Genomic DNA, 22,952 nt, shown 5'->3' on the forward strand with positions numbered 1-22,952 from the left:
GGAGGCAAGGTTCAGGGATGCTCTTAAATACTAGATTTAGGGGCGTTACAGATAGGTAAAGGTTGGGACCAATGGGTCCCTTCCTTGGGGTGGGTACACCCCTAGCATGCCACCCTCCAGGGGGAGAGGCATATGCCTCACTCTGGTTGGATGGATCCCCCCCATTTGCAAGATGGCAAGGACTGAGTTGTGCTTCACCTCGCCTCCCTCACCTGAGGGGTGGGGTTGGCAAAGGTGGGCACATCTCACTTGGTTTTCCAGCTGATTTTCCTGCCCGAATTGGGGGTCAGAACCGGTGGGGGCCAGTTGCTGGAAGCAGCAAAAGGCATGGGGAAGCTCAAAAAGGCTGCGAGCCGTTGAAGCTTCCCCTTCGTGGACCCTGCCCCTCCTGAGGGAGGAGGCTTGGCACCTCGTCCCAGGATGTGCATTGTTTCAGACTCCCGAGAGCAACAGGCTCTAGACCCAGGGGTCCAGAAACATGTCTGGTGGTGGCAGCTGGGGAGCAGCCACTCAGCCTGGACACTAGTGTTAGGTTGTTTTTCAGGGGACATCTCTAAAATGCCCTCTGTGGGCATTTTTCATTAAATCCTACACTTCCCAGTTTTCAGTAAAGCCATTATGGTGCTGTGGAGTTCATAATGACAAACTACCAGTACCATATACTCTAAATGGCATCACTGCACTTACAATGTCTAACAATCCGCTTAGACACTCTAGGGGTACAGGGGTCATGCACCTGTACCCTCACGACTGGAAAAGGTGCATGCTGCTGATCAGACCTGTGGAACGCTGTGTTGCATTCAGGACATACATTGAAAATGTGCCCTCTTCATAACACTCCCTATTTTCCCTTTAGGACAGTGAATCTTTTTACGAACTCGGTCCCCAAGAGAGCCACAAAGACCCTGTTCAGAGTTGAATCTTCCTATTTGCTGTCTGGAAAGTTTTTTATCACAGTAAGTATCTAAGTCTAGCACGGAAAGTGCTCAGTATCCAATAAAGTACAATCTCTGGGGCTACCAAGGAAAGTCCTGGGAAAAAAACACGGCTGTCTCAGGGCTGGAACTATGACGTCAGAATCGATAGTGGAAAAAAAAAACCAATCTGAGGTAGAGTCTGTGTCCTGGTACATTGTAGACTCAGGGGGAGTCAAAAGGAGTCTTTAATAAACTTCTGCAAAGAAAAACAAGTTTCAAACAGGCGTACCCAACACTAGACGGCAGGAGTAAGCAGAGCATGTGTATCTACAGCCACACTTTATACTAATTTTATGAGGAACAATGGTCCTTAGCTTAAAGAATACAAACGGTAAGATTGCAAACATAGACTTAAATAAGTACCATGGCGTAGTTTTCCAATGCCCAGCCGGACACGGAACTGTTTATTTGTAGAATTTTAAAAGGATTTCAAGATACGTGAGCAAAGAATCAAACAGACTGGGCACAAGCCTGTACCAAGTCGAAAAGAACAATCAAGAAAAGAATAGGGATAGTTAGAGAGCAGGCAAAAGAGAGTTGGAGCGAGTGGCGGCTTGCTTTACAATTGAATCTTGTGCAAGCTCAAACCAACAGTCACTGCAATAATTATATACAAATGCGACATGCAGTACTATTAAAACAGTCGACGAACGTTTCGATCCCTAGCTCCTAATTTATACTGGGATCATCCTCAGGACAAATGTAAAGAGACTATTGCCTGAAACATTAGTAGCCTGTGGGAATAAACAGGGGAAAAAAGAGGGAAAACATTTTACACAATAGTTGTTACATTTTAAAATAAGCATATCATCAACTTGTCCGCACTTGCATTACCAGTGCACTGGTGATTCGTTGAACAATAGTGCAAAATCGTGCAGGCGTAGCGTCTGTGCCTGGTGCCTGGTGAATCATCGTTCGGGTGACAGTGAGATCAATGGTGGGCCACGGGTTGCGGGAATAATTGGGCAAGTGGTGGAATGTGGTGTGTCCAATTGCATGCGGACTGGGACATGTGGCTGATGCCGAGAGGAGCACATAGCGTGATCAGGGGATCATGCTGGGAAACCGTCTTGGTGGCCAATGGGGCATATCGATCATGCGCCAAGGTGTAAGGGGCGGCGGTAAGTTGGCAAAGCGGCAGTGTACCTTCATTACTTCGGCAAAAATTGGAATCGATGGTCCGCTCAGTGGCGTGACAGGGCTGCACCCCAGACGAGCCAGAGTCGGCTTCTGGGGGCCGTGGATCCTGGAAAGTAATCAACCCATCAATTAAGGGGATTTGGAACGGGGGTGAGGGGCGCTAGCCCGAGGACGTGCATATGACAGTGGGGTTACCTGTAGGTTGCTTAGATAGGCTGGAATTTCGAAGAAGCCTCGCGGGCTCGGATTTCGTTCACGCCTCGCGGAGGGGTTCGGGTTAGAGCGCGGCTGCAAGGATAAAGCAGTCCGCGTCGCATGGATCCTATAAATAACCAATGCAGGGAATCAAAAGGGAGCGGAGCACCGTGGAGGCGCTTGGTTTAGGGTTAAGCTGAGCCCGCTTACCTTGACTGGAGCGTGCGGTGAGCTCAGTCTCGGGTGTCCCTCCACTATCTCTACTGCATGCGTTTGGCATGTCACATAAGCTCGCCAGAGTTGCGTGGGAACCCCTCTGCTACCGAGCAAGACACCCGAGACTGAGCTCACCGCACGCTCCAGTCAAGGTAAGCGGGCTCAGCTTAACCCTAAACCAAGCGCCTCCACGGTGCTCCGCTCCCTTTTGATTCCCTGCATTGGTTATTTATAGGATCCATGCGACGCGGACTGCTTTATCCTTGCAGCCGCGCTCTAACCCGAACCCCTCCGCGAGGCGTGAACGAAATCCGAGCCCGCGAGGCTTCTTCGAAATTCCAGCCTATCTAAGCAACCTACAGGTAACCCCACTGTCATATGCACGTCCTCGGGCTAGCGCCCCTCACCCCCGTTCCAAATCCCCTTGCAGCCGCGCTCTAACCCGAACCCCTCCGCGAGGCGTGAACGAAATCCGAGCCCGCGAGGCTTCTTCGAAATTCCAGCCTATCTAAGCAACCTACAGGTAACCCCACTGTCATATGCACGTCCTCGGGCTAGCGCCCCTCACCCCCGTTCCAAATCCCCTTAATTGATGGGTTGATTACTTTCCAGGATCCACGGCCCCCAGAAGCAGACTCTGGCTCGTCTGGGGTGCAGCCCTGTCACGCCACTGAGCGGACCATCGATTCCAATTTTTGCCGAAGTAATGAAGGTACACTGCCGCTTTGCCAACTTACCGCCGCCCCTTACACCTTGGCGCATGATCGATATGCCCCATTGGCCACCAAGACGGTTTCCCAGCATGATCCCCTGATCACGCTATGTGCTCCTCTCGGCATCAGCCACATGTCCCAGTCCGCATGCAATTGGACACACCACATTCCACCACTTGCCCAATTATTCCCGCAACCCGTGGCCCACCATTGATCTCACTGTCACCCGAACGATGATTCACCAGGCACCAGGCACAGACGCTACGCCTGCACGATTTTGCACTATTGTTCAACGAATCACCAGTGCACTGGTAATGCAAGTGCGGACAAGTTGATGATATGCTTATTTTAAAATGTAACAACTATTGTGTAAAATGTTTTCCCTCTTTTTTCCCCTGTTTATTCCCACAGGCTACTAATGTTTCAGGCAATAGTCTCTTTACATTTGTCCTGAGGATGATCCCAGTATAAATTAGGAGCTAGGGATCGAAACGTTCGTCGACTGTTTTAATAGTACTGCATGTCGCATTTGTATATAATTATTGCAGTGACTGTTGGTTTGAGCTTGCACAAGATTCAATTGTAAAGCAAGCCGCCACTCGCTCCAACTCTCTTTTGCCTGCTCTCTAACTATCCCTATTCTTTTCTTGATTGTTCTTTTCGACTTGGTACAGGCTTGTGCCCAGTCTGTTTGATTCTTTGCTCACGTATCTTGAAATCCTTTTAAAATTCTACAAATAAACAGTTCCGTGTCCGGCTGGGCATTGGAAAACTACGCCATGGTACTTATTTAAGTCTATGTTTGCAATCTTACCATTTGTATTCTTTAAGCTAAGGACCATTGTTCCTCATAAAATGACTAATTACCCAAGGTCCGCTGCTACCTAATACGGGTTCCCTTGTTCAATATACCGACACTTTATACTAATACAGGTGTTTTCCCATGTAGGAGTAAATGGAGTGTAATGAAATATCCAGGGAGTGCAACACACCAGCGAAGAAGCAGAGAAGAATGGGTGGTGGAGGTAAATGCAGCTCGGTTGGAAGACTATATAATGAATATGCTACTTACCAGTATGCATCTGTTCTTGGCATGTAGGGCTGCTGACATTCATATCTATAGCATAGATCGCCGCCTAGTGTTGGGTCCGGATGATTGCACATTGTTGTCCTGGAAGAGTCTTCGAAGTATCACGAGATAGGTGGCTCCTCCCCTGGACTACAGTGTGCATGGGCATCGACTCCATCCCCAGATTGTTTTTAGCCATTGTGGCGAAGATGGAGTGTAACAGTGTGAGCGATGACCATGCTAAGAGTAAGTGTAAATTCTGCAGCCGCTACAGGCGCCGGGGAGGAGGGTGGGTGATATGAATGTCAGCAGCCCTACATGCCAAGAACAGATGCATACTGGTAAGTAGCATATTCAGTTCGAGGCATGTGGGCTGCTGAATTCATATCTGTAGCATAGAATACACCGCAGTCCCTCCATTAGCGGCGGCCGCCTGTGCCAGCTGCAGACGTTTCAAAAAGTGTTTTTAGAACAGCCTGCCCTACAGCTGCTTGCTGCTTGGAGTGCACATCTACACAGTAGTGTTTTGTAAATGTGTGTGGGGTAGACCAAGTGGCTGCTCTACAAATGTCTTCTAAAGGGATATTTCCAAGGAAAGCCATGGAGGCCCCCAACTTGCGGGTGGAGTGGACTCTTGGGGGGGATCGTTAAAGTGCGCTTAGCCTTTTGATAGCAAATTTGAATGCACTTAACGATCCACCTGGCTATACCTGCTTTGGAAATGGGGTTGCCCTTGTGTTGTGCGGAAAAGGCAATAAAGAGTTGTTTTGTCTTCCTAAAATCTTTGGTCCTATCAATGTAGTACATCAAAGCCCTTTAGACGTCAAGAGTGTGGAGCATTCTTTCTGCCACTGACTCGGGATTTTGGAAGAACACAGGCAGTTCAATAGTCTGATTGACATGGAACTGTGAAACCACCTTTGGAAGAAATTTAGGGTTAGTGCGCAGCACCACCCGGTTGGAGTGAATTTGTATGAATGGCTCCTGTACAGTGAGCGCCTGGAGCTCACTAACACGTCGCAGTGACGTAATGGCTATCAGGAAAGCCACTTTCCATGTTAAGAACTGAATTTCTCAAGAATGTAGAGGCTCAAAAGGTGGACCCATCAGTCGGGTGAGGACCACATTAAGATTCCATTCAGGAGCAGGTGGGGTCCTGGGAGGAATGACTCGTTTGAGCCCCTCTAGAAAAGCTTTAATGGCAGGCACTCTGAAAAGGGAGAGATGCTGCCTGTTTTGGAGATAAGCCGCTATGGCGGATAAATGTATTCGAATGGAAGCATAGGCCAGATTGCATTTGTAAAGATGTAACAGATAACAAATGATGTTGTGCATGGACGCGTCAAGCGGGTCAATGTTGTGGTCTACGCAATAAATGACAAACCGCTTCCATTTTGCTGCGTAGCATGCTCTGGTGGTGGGCTTTCTTGCCTCCCGTATGATATCCATGCAGTCTGGAGGCAAGTTGAGGTAGGCAAACTCTATGACCTCAGGAGCCAGATCGTCAGGTTGAGCTGTTGCGGATCTGGGTGCTGAATGTCGACATGGTTCTGCGTCAAAAGTCTGGGTGTGAGGTGCAGCCTTTGATGCGGTACCACAGAAAGTTCTAGAAACGTGGTGTACCATGGTTGGCGTGCCCACGTTGGAGCAACCAGGATGAGCGTCATCGAGTGTTGCTTTAGCTTTCGTGCCACCAGCGGTATTAGAGGTGCTGGGGGAAAAGCGTATGCAAATTTGCCTGACCAGTTGATCCATATCGCATAGCCCTGCGGCAAAGCTTTGGCATTTTCCCTTGTGGCGAACAGGTCTATCTCTGGATGACCCCACTGCTGGAAGTATGGGTGGAGTACTGATGGATGTATCTCCCACTCGTGCATTTGGTGGCTGTACCTGCTGAGCAGATCCGCCATCTGATTGTCCTTGCCTGGGAGGTGTTCCGCCATGAGGAAGATGTTCCTCTGAATGGCCCATTTCCACATGCTCTGAGCCAGATGAGGCAACTGTGGAGAGTGTGTACCTCCTTGCTTCTGAATGTAGTACATGGCTGTCATGTTGTCCGTCCGGATCAACACGACTTTGTTGCACAGATGTACCTTGAATGCCTTCATTGCCATGAAGATTGCCATCAGCTCTAGGTGGTTGATGTGCAACTTCCTTTGCTGCGTTGTCCATAGTCCCTGCACTGTGTAGTGGAGCACATGAGCTCCCCAACCCTGGAGAGAAGCGTCCGTCGTTAGGATGATCTGTGGAACAGGCTCCTGGAACGGTCGGCCCTTGCAAACGTTGTGTGGATTCCACCAATGCAGAGAGTTGTATGCACGACCGGTCACCAACACTAGGTCTTTTAACTGTCCGTGAGCCTGATTCCACTGACGTGCCAAGCACTCTTGAAGCGGACGCATATGTAGTCTCGCGTGCGGGACTATGAAGATGCAGGAGGCCATCATGCCTATCAACTGCATGAACACTCGTGCTGGAAGCGAGTGTTGCGGTCTGAATTTCTGTATTAGCAATTGAATGCTGTTGATCCTCACAGAATTTGGCTGCGCTGTGGCCGCCAGAGTATCTATTGTCGCACCCAGATACTGCCGCACATGGGCTGGCTGAAGGTGTGACTTTGGATAATTCAGTGAGAATCCCAGATCGTGAAGAAGGTGAATGGTGTGGGACATGTTGGCAGCGCACTGCTGGGCCGACTTTGCTTGGACAAGCCAGTCGTCTAGATAAGGGTAGATGTGAACGTTTTGTCTCCTGAGGTGCGCAACCACTGTTGCCAGGCACTTCGTGAACACCCTGGGCGCTGTGGTCACTCCGAAAAGGGAGGACTTTGAATTGGTAATGCTGATTCTGAATGGTGAATCTGAGGTATTTTCTGTGTGATGGATGTAGTGGAATGTGAAAATATGCATCTGTTAGATCTAATGTTGCGAGGAAGTCCCCCTGATTGAGCAACGGAAGAACCTGCTGCAGCGTGAACATATGAAAGTGTTCTGAGAGAATGTATTGGTTTAGGGGCCTGAGGTCCAGTATGGGCCGGAGGGACCCGTCTTTCTTTGGGATCAAGAAGTACAGGGAGTACACTCCTGAGCCTCTTTGTTCCACTGGTACGAGCTCGATTGCCCCTTTTTGCAGCATGACGAGCACCTCTTGCTGCAATAAGTGCAAATGCTCTGTGGACATAGGACGGTGTTTTGGGGGAATGTTGGGTGGAGTGGATGTTAACTCCAGACAATAACAGTACTGGATAAGCTTTCTGACCCACCTGTCTGTGGTGATGGATTTCCAGACTGGCAGGAATTGTTGGAGTCTCCCCCCGACTGGTGTTGTATGGTCGGGGGGCAGTGACAAGGCGTCACTGTTTGTTGGTGGCGGAGGATCGGGAGTTGTTGTTTCCACGACCTCCGCCCTTGGCGCTGTTTCCGCGATAGCCACCTCTGCTCTGTTTGTTGTATGAGGTTTGCGCACCACTTTTAGTGTACTGTGTTTGCTGGGACATCTGGCCTCTGGAAACACCTCTATTGCTTGAGCGACAAAAAGTACTACCCCTGAACTGCTGGGGCTGGAGAGCCCCCATAGACTTTGCAGTCTTTTTTGATTTTTTCCAGGGTGGTGTCCACCTCAGGTCCAAATAAGTGATCAGGGTTTACAGGCTGATTTAGGATGGTGGTTTGTATCTCCGGCTTGAACCCGGAGATTCTGAGCCAGGCCTGACGCTGCAACATAACACTTGTGTTAATGGCCCTGGCCGCGGTGTCCGCTGCGTCCAGTGCACACTCAATAGAAGCATTTGAGATGAGTTTCCCTTCTTGAATGAGCATCTCTGCTGCCTTCTTATACTCATCTGGCAAGTGTTGTAACAGGGTTTCAAGTGTATCGTAATGTGCCCTGTCATATCTGGCCAAGAGTGCCTGCGTGTTAGAAATACGCCAGATATTGGCCGCTTGAGCCGCCACCCTCTTCCCTGATGCTTCTAGCACCTTAGATTCCTTCTCAGGGGGAGGAGCATCACCAGTATTTTGTGAATTTGCCGTCTTCCGGGCATTAGAAACAACTAGAGAGTCCAACGGCAACTGGCCCTTGATGTAGGTAGGGTCGCCAGGTGCCGGCTTGTACTTTTTTTCAATTCTGGGGTTTATAACCCTGGTGTGAGAAGTTGGCCTGGTATATGATGTTCACTAGTTCTAGTGATCACCTTGTATCAGTCCAAACAACCCTTATGGTGATTGGTTGTAAGTCAACCTTATAGACCAGCTATCCTAGTGGTAGCATGGACAAAGCAGTCTTAGGCTAAACGCTTTTGGCATGTGAAGCCAGCTGTTTTACCACAATATAACCCCTTGAATACCAGATGAAAGGACACCACACAGGTTGTTATGAAAATAAACAGTCTATTTATTAATACCAACACCTCTGAACTCTTTATGAGGTCAGAGGGCTAAGCACATGACAATCTCTTACGAAAAATACGATAAGTTGCACGAAATCACAATGGTGCCCTAGGGGCACGACAAACCATATACTAAGTAAGTGGAATGTGAGAGTCAATAGTTCGAATGGAGCTGTCCAGAGGCCGTAGGATCGGTGGGACCACGCTACACTAACTTCAGGTAAGTAATAGGAGGCCCACGGAACGCGTGTGCAGAGTGTGAACTCACACGCGAGATGCGTAACAACGTCTATGGACAGTACAGTTTAAAGAAAAGGTGAGTACGGACAGTCCTGACTAGTTAGAACAACGACGACTGTGGAACTGGACACTAGGACAGTTAAACTACCCTTGAGCACCGAAATGCTCTTGTTACCTCACCCACGGGCCGCGGGTGCATAGGGTTCAAAGTGCGTCGGGTTCTCGCGTTGAAGTCAATGGAGCCTGAAAGAAAAGATGCTGCAGGCGACCAGGAGGAAGATGTCCGGTGCAATCCAAGGGTGGATTGTTGAAGAAGGAGACCTAAAAGCAGAGGGGACAATGTTCACAGTCACTAGCCAGTGACTGGAGTGGAACCAGGAAGGAACCAGATGTCCTCGTCGTGTTCAGGTGCAGAGTGGACGCTGGACTCTGCAGCCACGTGGACCAGGAGGTGTCTTCGACGACCAGGATGGAGGCACGAGCTGTCCCACGCAGGCTCTCGCTGTCGGCGGTGTTGGATCCGGGATTGGAGTCAACAGGCCTTGGCAAAGGCAACCCACGCGGTGAGGAGGAAAAGCGTCTGGTGCGGACTAGGAGAGTCCGGGGTGCCCCTCTTTTGGAAGGGAGCAAGGGCCAATCTGGAGCAACCAGATCAGCAGTGGAAATTCACAGGTTCGTCGTCTGGGAGGTCACTAGCCAGCCGGCAAGTGACCAGACAACACGTCGAGCAGCAACAAAGCAGAAGGGCCCCACGCAGATCTCGTGGATGCTGGAGGGCTGAGCTTCGGTGAAGGGGCTGCTCGGGGTTGGGGCTTCTCAGGCCCCAAAGCACTTGGTCGAGTTTACCTCGGGAGTCGTGCTGGAAGCGAAGTGCAGTTTCTTCCAAGATGGCCGGTCCCACGTGTCTCGTCGCACCCACGGGTCTCAGCTTTGCTGCAGATGTGAGTTGAGGTCGGAGAGGTCTGGGAATCCGGGTCTCGTCGGGCTCTGAAGTCTGGATCCTCGAGGGAAGGCGACAAAGGGAAGCCGCTGGACGCTTGATGGTGCCTGCTTGTGCAGGGTGGACACTCCTTGTCCACAAGGGAGATTCTTCAGTCTTCTGTGGAGCAGAACGTCGAAGGCCAGAGTTTCTTCTTCTTGAATAGTTCAGGATAATCTAATTTGGAATGGGACCAGCTCCTACCTTTATTCTCCTAAAGGGGGCTGCACTACTGACTAGGTCCCTCCCCTGGGTGGGACCAGGAAGGGGGGTGGTTACACCCCCTATCCTTTGTCCGGTTTCCCGCCAGAGCTGGGGCTGGAGTGCCCCAGCAACTGGTTTGATCCGGTGTATGCACAGGGCACCTTGTGTGCCCCAGGCATGTCTCATTCCTTTCAGGCCTCCCTACCTCAATACACAAAATCCTGTCTGGGGTGGTGCTAGCACCTCCCAAGGCAGGAAACCCTTTGTCCAAGCCATCCTCGCTGGAAGGACTCCCAGCAGCAGGAGGTCAGACTTGTGTCTGTGGTGGCAGCATCTATTTTGTGATGCGGAGGCTCGAGTTAACTTTAACCGGGGTTCTCAGTTACATACATGTCGTGTCCCTCTAGAAGGGTGGAATGCTACCCCTGTCGCCAGAATTGGCGAGGGGGTAGTATTCCAAATCGTATGACACCTTACTCGACATGTTTTGATAATGTTATACCAGAGTTGGCATTTAACCGCGAGGATTATAATGCACTTAAGAGTATATGGTACAGAGTTATCATGGAACAGCTATTAGGACTTGGTTCCGCAAGCTGCAAACGGGCTCAGCTCATGCCAGAGCACCATCTCACATAATTCCAAGCACTCTGCCTTCAGGATTGATAAGGCCTGCCATAGGAGTGACTGATAGGAATATATGTGTCCATTTTAGGGTTAGATATAGGAATACTATATCTAAAGCAAAGGGTGTTTACACCACCTTGCCCCAGCTGTCATGCAGCCAGTTGTGTCAGATTTAGATGGCCAGCCAGGGGTGGCATAATACATGCTTCAGCCCCTGGTAGGCCCTGGGTACACCTATGCCCTGGGTACAGGGACTGATAAGGTGGCCCAGTACCAATTGGTAAATGCACCTAAAGTGCATGTTTGTTAATTTAGAGAGAGAACAGCTAGGCTGTGGGTCTGATTAGCAGGCCCACAGCCAGGGAAAGTCGTAAACCAGTGAAGCAAAAAGCAAAAATCTGGGGTGACCATAGGATTGCAGACCCCACTCTCCTACACCTGGCACATGTGGGTTCTTAAAAAAATGTCTGCAGCATGTTTCAAGACACCCTTCAGCATTGGCAGAGTCTTGACGGTCTTTTCAAAGGTGGAAAAGGTGTCAAACAGAAAGTCTACTTCAATAGGGTCAGCATGGAGCTGGACGTCATGATTCTTAGCTGCCCTCTCAATAAGCGCATTAAATGCCGCAGAATCCTCAGTAGGGGAGGTCTTGACAGTATACACTTGAGTGTCCGGGGCAGTTTGCGGATCCCCTGGGTCCGCAGCATCTGCCCATGTGTCATGCTGATCTTCAGGATCAGTGTCGGCAGGGTAGTTGTATTCATCCTAGTCACCTTCCCCAGCCTCCACATCCGAGTAAGTGGGCGAGATTGGAGTAGTGTCCTGAGCACGTGGATTAATTAGTTCAACAAGAACTGGGGAATCTGTGGAATCCTTTTTCTTCTTTAAAGGAATTGTGTAGGACTCCATAGGATGTGCCGGTGTGATCTTTCGCTTGTAGATGGAAAGTTTACCGGTGTCGGCGTCGATAAATTGTTACGACTGCTCCTCCAGTAGGGGTTGTCGATGCTTTGTGCCTACAACTGCAGGGGTAGGCTTCGGCCCCGTGGACACCTTCATGGACGCCTCGACGACCGTCCTGGGCGCGAACGCCTTCGTCGCCACTTTTGGCGGCAGCGTGAACTGAATCGGCGCCGTCAACTTTTGCGGTTTGGCGGCAGGCTTCGGGGTGGAAGTATCCTTCGGATCGACCGCGGAAGCCTTGTCCTTGATGCGCTGCAACAAGTCCGACACCAGCTTCGTGAAGGATGCGGACAGTTTCGTCGACCCAACAGGTGCTCTCGAGCCACTACCATGTGCGGACTCGAGGGTAGCAGTACTTTTGGCCTTGTCCGGCCGACGTGCAGGATCGACAGCTTTTGGAGCTCCGAGTCCTTTGTCTGTGTCGACGGCCTTCGGCGCCGAAGGCCTCGGGTCGGCGGCCTTGACAAGCGGTTTCGGTGCCCCAGTCTTCGGCTCGACGCCCTTGAGCGACTTCACCGGTTCGACAACCTTCTTTGGCTTGGTCTGCACCGACAGGTCCGAAGACGTGGAGCCGACCAAGGCGACAGGCGCTTTCTGTTTCGACGGCGCCTCGATCACTTTCGGTTTTGTCGAGACCGAAGCTTTCACTTTCGGTTTCGATTTGACCAATGGCGGCTCCGTAGAAGTGTCCGTAGCCGAGCCCGGAGGCGAGACCGTGGATCTAGGTGCAAGATCTTGGGTAAGGCCATGTGGCGATCCCTCGACCTGAGCCTTAGCTATTGTCCGAACGGGGCATAGCCCTTCGCCTGAGCTATCTTCCGTGGCCCCATAGGCCTCATTGTCGTCTCCTACCTCGTCGACGACGTCTTCTGTATCGAGCATTTCGACGTCTGCATCGTAGTTGGAGTCGATCTCTGCCGCTGGATTTGAAATCGGCTCTCGATCTTCCTGCTCGTCTGCCTCTTCTCCCTCGAAAATGTTCAATCAATCAATCAATCAATCAATCATAGACATTTATAGAGCGCTCTACTTACCCGGAGGGTCTCAAGGCGCTAGGGGGGGGTGCTGCTACTGCCCGAACAGCCAGGTCTTGAGCTTCTTCCTGAAGGCGAGGTGGTCTTGGGTCAGGCGCAGGTCGGTCGGGAGGGAGTTCCAGGTCTTGGCAGCCAGGTAGGAGAAGGACCTTCCTCCTGTTGTCGTTCTTCGGATGCGGGGGACTGCGGCGAGGGCGTGACTGGCTGATCGGAGGTGTCGTTTGGGAGCGTAGAAGTTGATGCGGTTGTTGAGGTAGCTCGGGCCTTGATCGTGTAGGGCTTTGTGTGCGTGGGTGAGGAGACGGAAGGTGATTCTCTTGTTGACCGGGAGCCAGTGCAGGTCTCTTAGGTGTCCGGAGATGTGGCTGTGTCGTGGGATGTCGAGGATGAGTCTGGCCGAGGCGTTCTGGATCCGTTGGAGTCTCTTCTGGAGCTTGGCGGTGGTTCCGGCGTAGAGGGCGTTGCCGTAGTCCAGTCGGCTGGTGACGAGGGCCTGGGTGACAGTCTTCCTGGTCTCGGTGGGGATCCACCGGAAGATTTTCCGTAGCATGCGCAGGATGTTGAAGCACGACGAGGAGACTGCGTTGACTTGCTTGGTCATGGAGAGGGAGGAGTCCAGGATGAAGCCCAGGTTGCGTGCGTGGTCTGTCGGTTTGGGTGCAGTTCCCAGGGCGGGGGGCCACCAGGAGTCGTCCCAGGCGGAGGGCGAGGATCCCAGAATGAGGACTTCCGTCTTGTCCGAGTTCAGCTTCAGGCGGCTGGTCGACATCCACTCGGCTACTTCTTTCATTCCTTCGTGAAGGTTGGCTCTGGCGGCGGCGGGGTCGTTGGTAAGGGAGAGGATCAGCTGGGTATCGTCGGCGTAGGAGATGATGTTCAGGTTGTGTTGGCGTGCGATGGCCGCGAGGGGGCTCATGTAGACGTTGAAGAGGGTTGGGCTCAGCGAGGATCCTTGGGGTACGCCGCAGATGACTTCGGTGGCCTTTGATTTGTACGGAGGTAGGCGGACTCTCTGGGTTCTTCCGTCGAGGAAGGAGATGATCCATTCCAGTGCCTTCTCCTGGATTCCGACGTTGTAGAGGCGCTGCACTAGGGTGCGGTGGCAGACGGTGTCGAAGGCCGCGGAGAGGTCTAGGAGGATGAGGGCCGCTGTTTCTCCGTTATCCATCAGGGTTCGGATGTCATCGGTGGCCGCGATGAGGGCGGTCTCGGTGCTGTGGTTGACTCGGAAGCCAGACTGTGAGGGGTCGAGGGATCCGTTCGTCTCGAGGAAGGCGGCCAGTTGCTTGTTGACGGTCTTCTCGATGACTTTGGCTGGAAACGGGAGGAGCGAGATGGGGCTGTAATTCTTCAGTTCGGTGGGGTCCGCTGTTGGTTTCTTGAGTAGAGCGCTGAGTTCGGCGTGCTTCCAGCTCTCAGGGAAGGTGGCGGTGTCGAATGAGGTGTTGATGATGTCCCGCAGGTGGGGTGCGATGACAGCGTCGGCCTTGTTGAAGACGTGGTGAGGGCAAGGGTCGGTCGGAGATCCGGAGTGGATGGAGTTCATCGTGCGGACGGTGTGTTCGGTGCTGATAGTAGTCCAGGCGCGGAGGGTGGTGGTGGGGGGCGGTGGTTCGGTTGAGTCGGACGTGACGTTCGTCGGTTGGGTGTTGAAGCTGTTGTGTATGTCCGCGATCTTGTTGTGGAAGTAGGAGGCGAGGGAGTTGCAGAGTTCTTGCGATGGGGTGATGTCGTTGTTTCCGGCGTTGGGGTTGGAGAGCTCTTTCACGATGTTGAAGAGTTCCTTGCAGTTGTGTGCGTTGTTGTCCAGTCGGTCCTTGAATGCAGTTTTCTTGGTGTCGCGGATCAGCTGGTGGTGCTTCCGGGTGGCAAGCTTGAGGGTGGTCATGTTGTCCGGTGTTGGCTCCCTTCTCCAGGCTTTCTCGAGGGCTCGGCAGTTCTTCTTGGAGCTCTTGAGTTCGTCGGTGAACCATGGGGCCTTCTTGCTGCCGGGTCTGCTGGGCGGGGTCTTCAGTGGGGCGAGTTCGTCCGCGCAGTTGCTGATCCACTTCGTGAGGTTGTCGGCGGCCTGGCTGGGGTTCGCTGAGCTGGCGGGAGGGTGCTGGCTCAGGGAAGCGGCGAGCTGGTCGACTGTGATCTTGCTCCAGTTTCTGCGGGCGACCTGTTGCTGGTGGTGGTGGATCGTCGTTCTTCTGAAGGTGAAGTGGACGCAGCTGTGGTCCGTCCAGTGGAGACATGTGGCGTGGCTGAAGGCGATGTCTTTGCAGGATGAGAAGACGGCGTCGAGTGTGTGTCCGGCGAGGTGGGTGGGGGTGGTCACCAGCTGCTTGAGTCCGAGGTTGGCGAGGTTGTCGAGCAGGGTGGTGGTGTTGCGGTCGTTGTTGTTCTCCAGGTGGAAGTTGAGGTCCCCCAGGAGGATGTAGTCAGCGGAGGGGAGGGCATGCGGGCTGACGAAGTCGGCGATGTCCTCGCTGAATTGTGTGCGTGGTCCCGGGGGTCGGTAGATCAGGGTGCCTCTGAGGGTGGTCTTCGGGTCGGTGTGGATCTGGAAGTGTAGGTGTTCGGCGGTAGTCAGGATGTCGTCGGTGTGGGTCGTGATGCGGATGGTGTCCCTGTGGATGATGGCGATGCCTCCTCCCATCTGGTTGGCGGTGCGGTCCCTCCGGATGATCTTGTAGCCGTCCGGGATGGCGATGTCGGGCGCTGCAGAGGCGTTCATCCAGGTCTCCGTGAGGAAGGCAACGTCAGGAGCTGTGGTGTCGATGAGGTTCCAGAGTTCGATGGCGTGTCTGTGGACTGAGCGGGTGTTGAGCAGGATGCACTTGAGGTGGTTGGTGCTGGTGTTCGTCTTGGCGGGTGCTGGTGCGAGGCAGGTCCGGATGCAGGTGAACTTGCAGGCGGTGCAGCAGAAGGGTCCGTGGGAGCGCCTCGGGGTGGCACGGTAGCATCCCGGGGCTCGTCCGTCGTTGAGTGCGATGAGGGTGGCGGCGTCGTACGTCCGGCGGGTGGGCTGGGATCTGCGGGGGCCAGGGGTCCTGGCACTGGGCGCGGTCCAGGCGCGGACAGGCGCAGACGGGCTTACCTTTGGCGCACCTTCGGCGCTCATTTGGTGTTCCCGCTGCGCGCGTCCGCTGCGCGGTCGCTGAGGGGGAGTCATAAGAAGGGATCCGGGAGGGCGGGTCAGGCGGGAGGCGGGGAGCGCGTGGGCCTATCGGTAGGCGGGGGGGGGCGGGGTCGCGTCAAAAACCGGCGCGAAATCCAGGCGGCCGGCCCTGCGGCGGCTGGGGCGCCGGGCTGGATCGGCGATCAAGGCGGGCGGCCCTGCGGCGGCTGGGGCGCCGGGATGGATCGGCAGCAGGCAGGCAGGCAGCAGGTAAGTGGCAGGCAGCAGGCGGGGAGCGAGGGGGCAACCAGGCCGAGGGCACAGTGGTTCACCGGGTATGGGGCCGTCTGCTGGGCATCCTGGCGCGCCACGCGCCGAAGTCGAATCGTCTTCTTGGAGCGAAAACGAGAACAAGCCATACAGTTGGCTTCATCGTGATCCGGCGACAGGCACTTGTTGCACACCGGGTGGACATCGATGTGGGGATACTTCGAGTTGCACACGGGGCACCTTTTGAACGGGCTCCGTTCCATGATGTGTCGTCGAATAAAGCTTGTTGAGTTGGCCGGGCCTCGAGCACCGAAGAGCCACGCGACTCCTCTGGATGTCCGATTCGGGAACTGAGCCGGAACAGAGCTGGGCACCGAACGCAAAAGACAATACCGACGCTATAGGAAAGGCCTTTGGGCCGAAAAGAAAGTTTCTATCGATTCCGAACTTGAGTGATCAAATATGCATCTGAACCCAATGGCGGAAAAAAACAATCTGGGGATGGAGTCGATGCCCATGCGCACTGTAGTCCAGGGGAGGAGCCACCTATCTCGTGATACTTCGAAGACTCTTCCAGGACAACAATGTGCAATCATCTGGACCCAACACTAGGCGGCGATCTATGCTATAGATATGAATTCAGCAGCCCACATGCCTCGAACATACAAGATATTATGGAGCCCTGCTGTTGGAAGATTTAACAGAGTTCCACACAAATTTCATGGCACCACATACAAGTGTGCGTAAATAAATACATTCACTGTTGAGTTAATTCTGCCCCAGTTCTTAGGTGATATAATGCTTCATTTAGATATACATTTAAACTTTCTGCAATTTGCAGGTTTGATAGCAAAATCATTCTCACATTCAGTTCACTGCTAAGGATACAAATGCACATCTTACTAAGACCTGTATGTTTGACATTCTTTTTAACAGAGAATTAAACTTGATCACTTCCACCTAAGTGACCAATCTGAGAAGCCAACTTTAAAACAGCAGTAAAGATTTGCTGGAGTGGACGTGTCGGACAGCTCCTGCCCACAAGGCTACAAAGCGACGTTCAGAAAGAGCCAACACAGAGATCGACAATGATCCTGCTCAAGCAGGAGCGATGCTTTCAAAAGACTGGTTTCAGAGACAGGAGTGGATTCATACGCTTGCACATAAATAAGAGGGCGAGGCAGACTAGAAGCACAGATGAGAGGACAGGAGGATTACAAGATGTGAACAATACATAGGTAGCGAGAGAGAGCGAAAGGCCTTACCTTTGGAGGCGCTGGACACCATGGTAATGTTGGGGCTTGCAGATGGTGCTGGCTGGATTATGGGAATCCCCTGAGAAGCTGCAACGACCTTTCCATTGGCATGGGGCAGGGTGAAACGAATGCTTGTGGTGCCACCCGTCCCTGGCACCTTGCCTCCAGCCATCTGCAGCTGTTGGGGGATGCTGGGTAAGATGTACTGAACCTGCGTAATGCTGCCTGGCTTGGCACTGGGTGCAGAGAGTATGTGTTGGGGCTGAAGGATGCCAAGGGGCACGGGTCCATTCTGTCCACCTGCAGTGTTCTGGGCAATGAGCTGAAGTGAGTGCTGCTGCGTGAGCGTACCTGGGGAATACACAGGCACAGGTCCATTTCCTCCACTGGATACAGCAGGTCCGTAACTGGTGGGCCCAACTAGCAGGTTTGTAACCAAGCTCCCTTGCGCTGTAGGCGTCTTCCCGACCACTGTTGTCAGGTTGTGGTTGTTCACTGGCCCGGCCTGAGTTGTTAGTGGCTGAAAGTGCTTTCTGTCCGCTCCTGGGGTATACACTACTCCTATTCCCATGGAAGGTAGTGAGGAGGCTGCGATGTGGCCGATGGGCACTGTGGGGGCGTGAGTTACAGCACAGGCTGGGGAGGTGACTTCGATCTTCCCTGGACCAAGCATAGTGAAATGCTGAGGTAGCTCCAGAGAACCGATGAGTGCTTGCCCAGACCCCAGGTCGCTACTGTTGGCTCTGGCTGAAGAAGGCAGGGGTTTACTGGCAATAGGCACTGGAGAACTGCTGACTGGCTTCACCACATTGGTAACCATAGTGGAAGCAGTCCTCAGGGTGCCTGCGGCCGAGTGTCCAGGACCAAGCACCTTAAAGTTCGGACTGCTAATTGCTGGGCTTGTAACTAGTACAGTTCCCTGAGAAAGGCCCGCTGAGCGACTACTAGATACAGCAATGAAGGAAAGGCTGTCGGCAGAACCAGAAGAGCGATGGGGACTGCATGACGATGTTTCAAACGCTTTGGGAGGAAGAGTGTAGACCCCACTACTGGTGGAGGAGTGCACACTGGGGTGCACCATTGCCTGCGGTAAGGTGCACGAGATGACAGACTGACTCGAGAAATGCAGCTGGCCCCCGGGACTGCTTTCCATCACCTCTGTCCCCTGAGGCAGCACCAGTCTTTGTGACAAGCTGTCTACCCTCTTCCTTTTATGTGCCGAGCTCGGGTCTGCCAAAGTGAAACGTACATCTGTTTGCTTGGACGGTATGTTCTGAGAGCGGACAGGAGCTCGGCAGTCACTTGACTTGAAGCTGCTCGGAGTCAGCTGGAATGTGCTCAGGCTCTTGCTGCAGGCCTGCTGGTGAAGTTCAGAGGTTGAGAGATGCATGGGGGAGCCCGGGCCCCCCTCAGCAGGCTTGCTCATCTGTGGTTTATTTTCGATTGGTGACCGGCAGAGACTGTAATTTCCAGAGAGGGAGGCGGTGCGGATCACTGGTGAGAATGTCTTCGGAGGGAAGTTCTGAAGAAGAGGAAAATGAGAGGTTATTGTCACGAAGAATGGTTTATTGGCAACCCTTGTATCCGCTCCCAGTGCACCTACAGCTGAGGGGGCATAAGATCCATCTGCACCTACAGCTGCGGGGGCAAAGATCCATCTGCACCTATAGTTAGACACTAACTTCTTCCCTTTTTCTAAACTGAAATACTGAACAGTCTTTGATCTTACAGAGTGTTATTTACAATGTGCTCTGAATCCAAGTTAGTAATCCCCTCGACCATCTTGAGTAGTAGCCTTGACTTCTCGCCTTCGCTACCCTGAAAGAGTTAATAGTGAGCAACCTGAATATTCAAATGGAATGCACCAGTAATGCAGCTCAGGGACGCTTAAGAGCAAACAGTACCTATACAGGGTCCTGTCCAATGCCCTAAGAAAAGGCCACAACACTCTAAGACAAGGCCTCACATACAAAGGGTTATTTCACAAAAAATGAATAGTGGTGTTCACTTCAACACCCCTCCAGTATTGCTGGCTGCCTGGGATGGATTAACAAAATGCCTTAACCACACAAAATATTTGCATGCCTGACAGAAATATTTAGCCCTAAGCAAAATGTTACGTACCCAGTAAACATCTGTTTGTGGCATGCAGGGCTGTAGATTCACATGCTGTGCATACTCCTGCCATTTAGTGTTGCGCCCGTATGTGGGTAAGTTGTTTTTCTTCAAAGAAGCCTTTCGAATAGTGGGACTCCTCCTCTGGTCGGTAATGCGCATGGTCATAGATTCCATTGCTAGATTGTTTTCCCGCACAGCGGGTTCGGATACATTGTTAAAAATGAAGGGATGAATAGAGAAATGTCCACGCAAAAAGATGAGTTAGATAGAAAGATTATTGCAACGGCCACAAGCATTCGGGAGGAGTCTACAGCACTACATGCCACAAACATGTCTACTGGGTAAGCATCATTTTCCGTTCGAGGCATGTGTGGCTGTAGATATACATGCTGCGCATAGACTTTAAAGCCGTCCTCCCTAACAGCGGTTGCTAGCCAGCGGGCGTTGCAGTAAACTGCATAAGTGTATGGAGCACTGCCTGGCAGGCTGGAACAGTCACACAGTAATCTTTGGTAGAGGTGTGTGGTGTAGACCATGTAGCTGCTTCGCATATGTCAACTATTGGAATGTTTCCTAGGAAAGCCGTGGAGGCTCCTTCTTTGCAAGTAGAGTGAGCTCTTGGAGGAATAGGCATCGTCCTCTTGGCTTTAGCATAACATATTTTTATACACTATACTATCCACCTTGCAATGCCTGATTTGGATAGCGCTTTCCTTATGTGTGGTTTGGAGAAAGCAACTAAGAGATGCTGTGCGTCTCCAAAAGGTTTAGTCAAGTCAATGTAGTACATGAGGGCTCGCTCAACATCTGAAGTGCGGAGAGCCCATTCCACAACCGAATCAGGTTGTGGGGGAAAAAAGGGAGTTCAAATGACTGATTAAGGTGGAACTGAGAGACCCCCCTGGGGAGGAATTTAAGGATGGTGCGGAGGACAAACCCTACTCCTTGCATTTGGAAACAAGGTTCTTCCAAGGTTAGTGCCTGAAGCTCACTGACACGTCAGAGTGAAGTGCTTGAAACTAGAAATGCAACCGTATAAAATAGCAATGGAAGGGGGGTAAGATTGGAGGGGTTCGAACGGAGGACTTTTCAATCTTTTCAATACAATGCTGAGGTTCCATGCGACTGCCAGTGGAAACCAAAGAGGGATGATCCTCTTAAGACCCTCCATGAAAGCTTTGAAGACTGCAATTCTGAACAGGGAAATGTGTTAGCTGCTGTGGCCACTTACCTTCAGAACAGACAAGCGTAGCAGTATAGAAGTGAAGGCCAAACCCGAGACCTGCAAATGTAGCAGGTAGCAGACAATATCTTGTATTTAGGCTGCTAGTGGGTCAATGTGGTTTGAGTGACAGTAGAACACAAATCTTTCCCACTTAGCAGCATAACAAGCATGGGTGGTAGGTCTGTGAGCTTCCTTGAGAATGTCCATGCATTCAGGTGGACAATTAAGGTACCCAAACGCTAGAACCTCAGGAGCCAGATTACAAGATTGAGCAACCTGGGATTTAGGTGCCTGAGTTCTCGATGGTTCTCCGTGAGAAGGTCCAGCCTGTGGGGGGACATCTGGCGTAGAACCACCAAGAGTTTGAACAGAGTCGTGAAGGATTAGTTACTTACCTGTAATCCTAGTTCTCTTCCAGGGGTATCCTCATCAAAGTCATAAGCATTAGAATATTCCCGCCCATGCGCAGGACCCCGGAAACAATATATTATATGTGCCCCACATATATATAGACATATATATATAAATATATATATATATAAAATAAGCAATTGCAGCCAAATAAAACAATAGAGCTGGAATATGCAGTGAAGAATTTCCACAATACAGTGTATTTTGCATTAGAAACATGAGAAACAACACCAATGCTTGTTTAGAAACTGTTTTAATGCTTAGAAAACAGTAGAAATTCTCATAACACACTGTAAGCATATACAGCTCCCAGGCTGCATTGCAAATTCCCAGTCTAAAAAGACTGAAAAGCTAACCTGTAGCTGAATGTACTAAAACTGACGCTGTGCCTTTAAGGCACCTCAGCCCCTAGCTTCCCATCATGCCTCAGGGGTTACAGTTAGGTCAGTTGTTCTTTTCGGAGACTGAAAACCAAACCATGGTAATAACAGGTTAAAAACCATCTCCTATGTAATAAACAAAGTCCTTTGCCCGGGGAGGCGGGAGGGTTGCTTATGACTTTGATGAGGATACCCCTGGAAGAGAACTAGGATTACAGGTAAGTAACTAATCCTTCTCTTCCAGGGGATCCTCATCAATAGTCATAAGCATTAGAATAGAGTAGCGAGCCTCACCTCATCCCTGCGGGCAAAGGAATCAACAGATAACATTCATATCCGTAGGCCCAAGAATAGGCCTTACTCTACCCAAATAGGTTTCTCAAGGAGGCTTGCCCTACTTGAGAATCCGCTCTGGAATCAGACTCTAGGCAATAATGCCTTGTAAAGGTATGGACTGATTTCCATGTCGCAGCCTTGCATATTTCTGACATAGGAATGTCATGCAAAAAAGCTATTGTGGCTGCTTTCCCTCTAGTGGAATGAGCTTTGGGTGATTGCAACAAAGGTTTGCCAGCCAGCTGGTATGCTAGTTTGATACAAGAGACAATCCATCTGGAGATGGATCTTTTGGCTGCTGCAAACCCGGTCCTCATAGCACCATAATTGACAAAGAGTTGGTCTGTCTTTCTGGTGTCCTTCGTTCTTTCTAGGTAAAACTTTAGCACCCGTTTAAGATCTAACGAGTGCAACGACCTCTCAGCTGGGGTCGATGGGTTAGGAAAGAACGAAGGAAGGGTAATCGTTTGATTTATCTGAAAATCCGATACCACCTTTGGAAGAAAAGATGGGTGAGCCCTCATTACCACTCTGTTGTGGTGAAACACAGTGTAAGGTTCCTTGGTGCAGAGTGCTTGTATCCCGCTAACCCTGCGCGCAGAGGTTATTGCCACCAAGAAGGCCGCCTTCCAAGTGAGATGCTGCAAGGAGGCCTTGTGTATAGGCTCAAACGGTGTAGACATCAGCCTGGAGAGAACCAGGTTCAACTCCCAGGGAGGAGAAGGATTTCTCACAGGGGGATAGACCTTCTTTAATCCCTGAAGGAAATCTTTCACCACTGGGACTTGAAAAAACCATGTTTGTGCAGGTGATTTTCTGTACGCTACTATGGCGGATAGATGAACCCTAATAGAAGCGTATTTCAACCCTGATGTCGCTAAGTATAGGAGGTATGGAAGAACTACCTCTTCTTGTCCTTTGGTGGGATCAAAGCCATGGTCCTTACACCAAATGAAAAAACTTTTCCACTTGAACGCATAAGACGCCCTTGTGGAAGGTCTCTTTGCCTCTCTTAAAATATTCATACATTCCGGAGGCAGATTTAAGTGTCCATATTGCAAGACCTCAGGAGCCATGCAGTCAGGTTCAGCGACGGGAGGTTGGGATGC

At 51.5% G+C, this 22,952-nt stretch overlaps 1 protein-coding gene across 4 annotated transcripts in view; it reads right to left on the reverse strand.

Moving 5' to 3' along the window:
- Positions 1 to 22,952, reverse strand: part of CIC (capicua transcriptional repressor) — a 463,331-nt gene that overhangs the window by 160,022 nt on the left and 280,357 nt on the right. For all 4 annotated transcript variants that reach the window (XM_078651325.1, XM_078651327.1, XM_078651324.1 and 1 more), the window contains exon 11: positions 17,383 to 18,895. In XM_078651325.1, the coding sequence (XP_078507451.1) occupies positions 17,383 to 18,895 (1,513 nt within the window). The remainder of the gene's footprint in view (positions 1 to 17,382; positions 18,896 to 22,952) is intronic.

This window comes from Lissotriton helveticus, chromosome 7 (genome assembly GCF_964261635.1).
Source record: "Lissotriton helveticus chromosome 7, aLisHel1.1, whole genome shotgun sequence".
Classification (NCBI taxonomy): domain Eukaryota; kingdom Metazoa; phylum Chordata; class Amphibia; order Caudata; family Salamandridae; genus Lissotriton; species Lissotriton helveticus.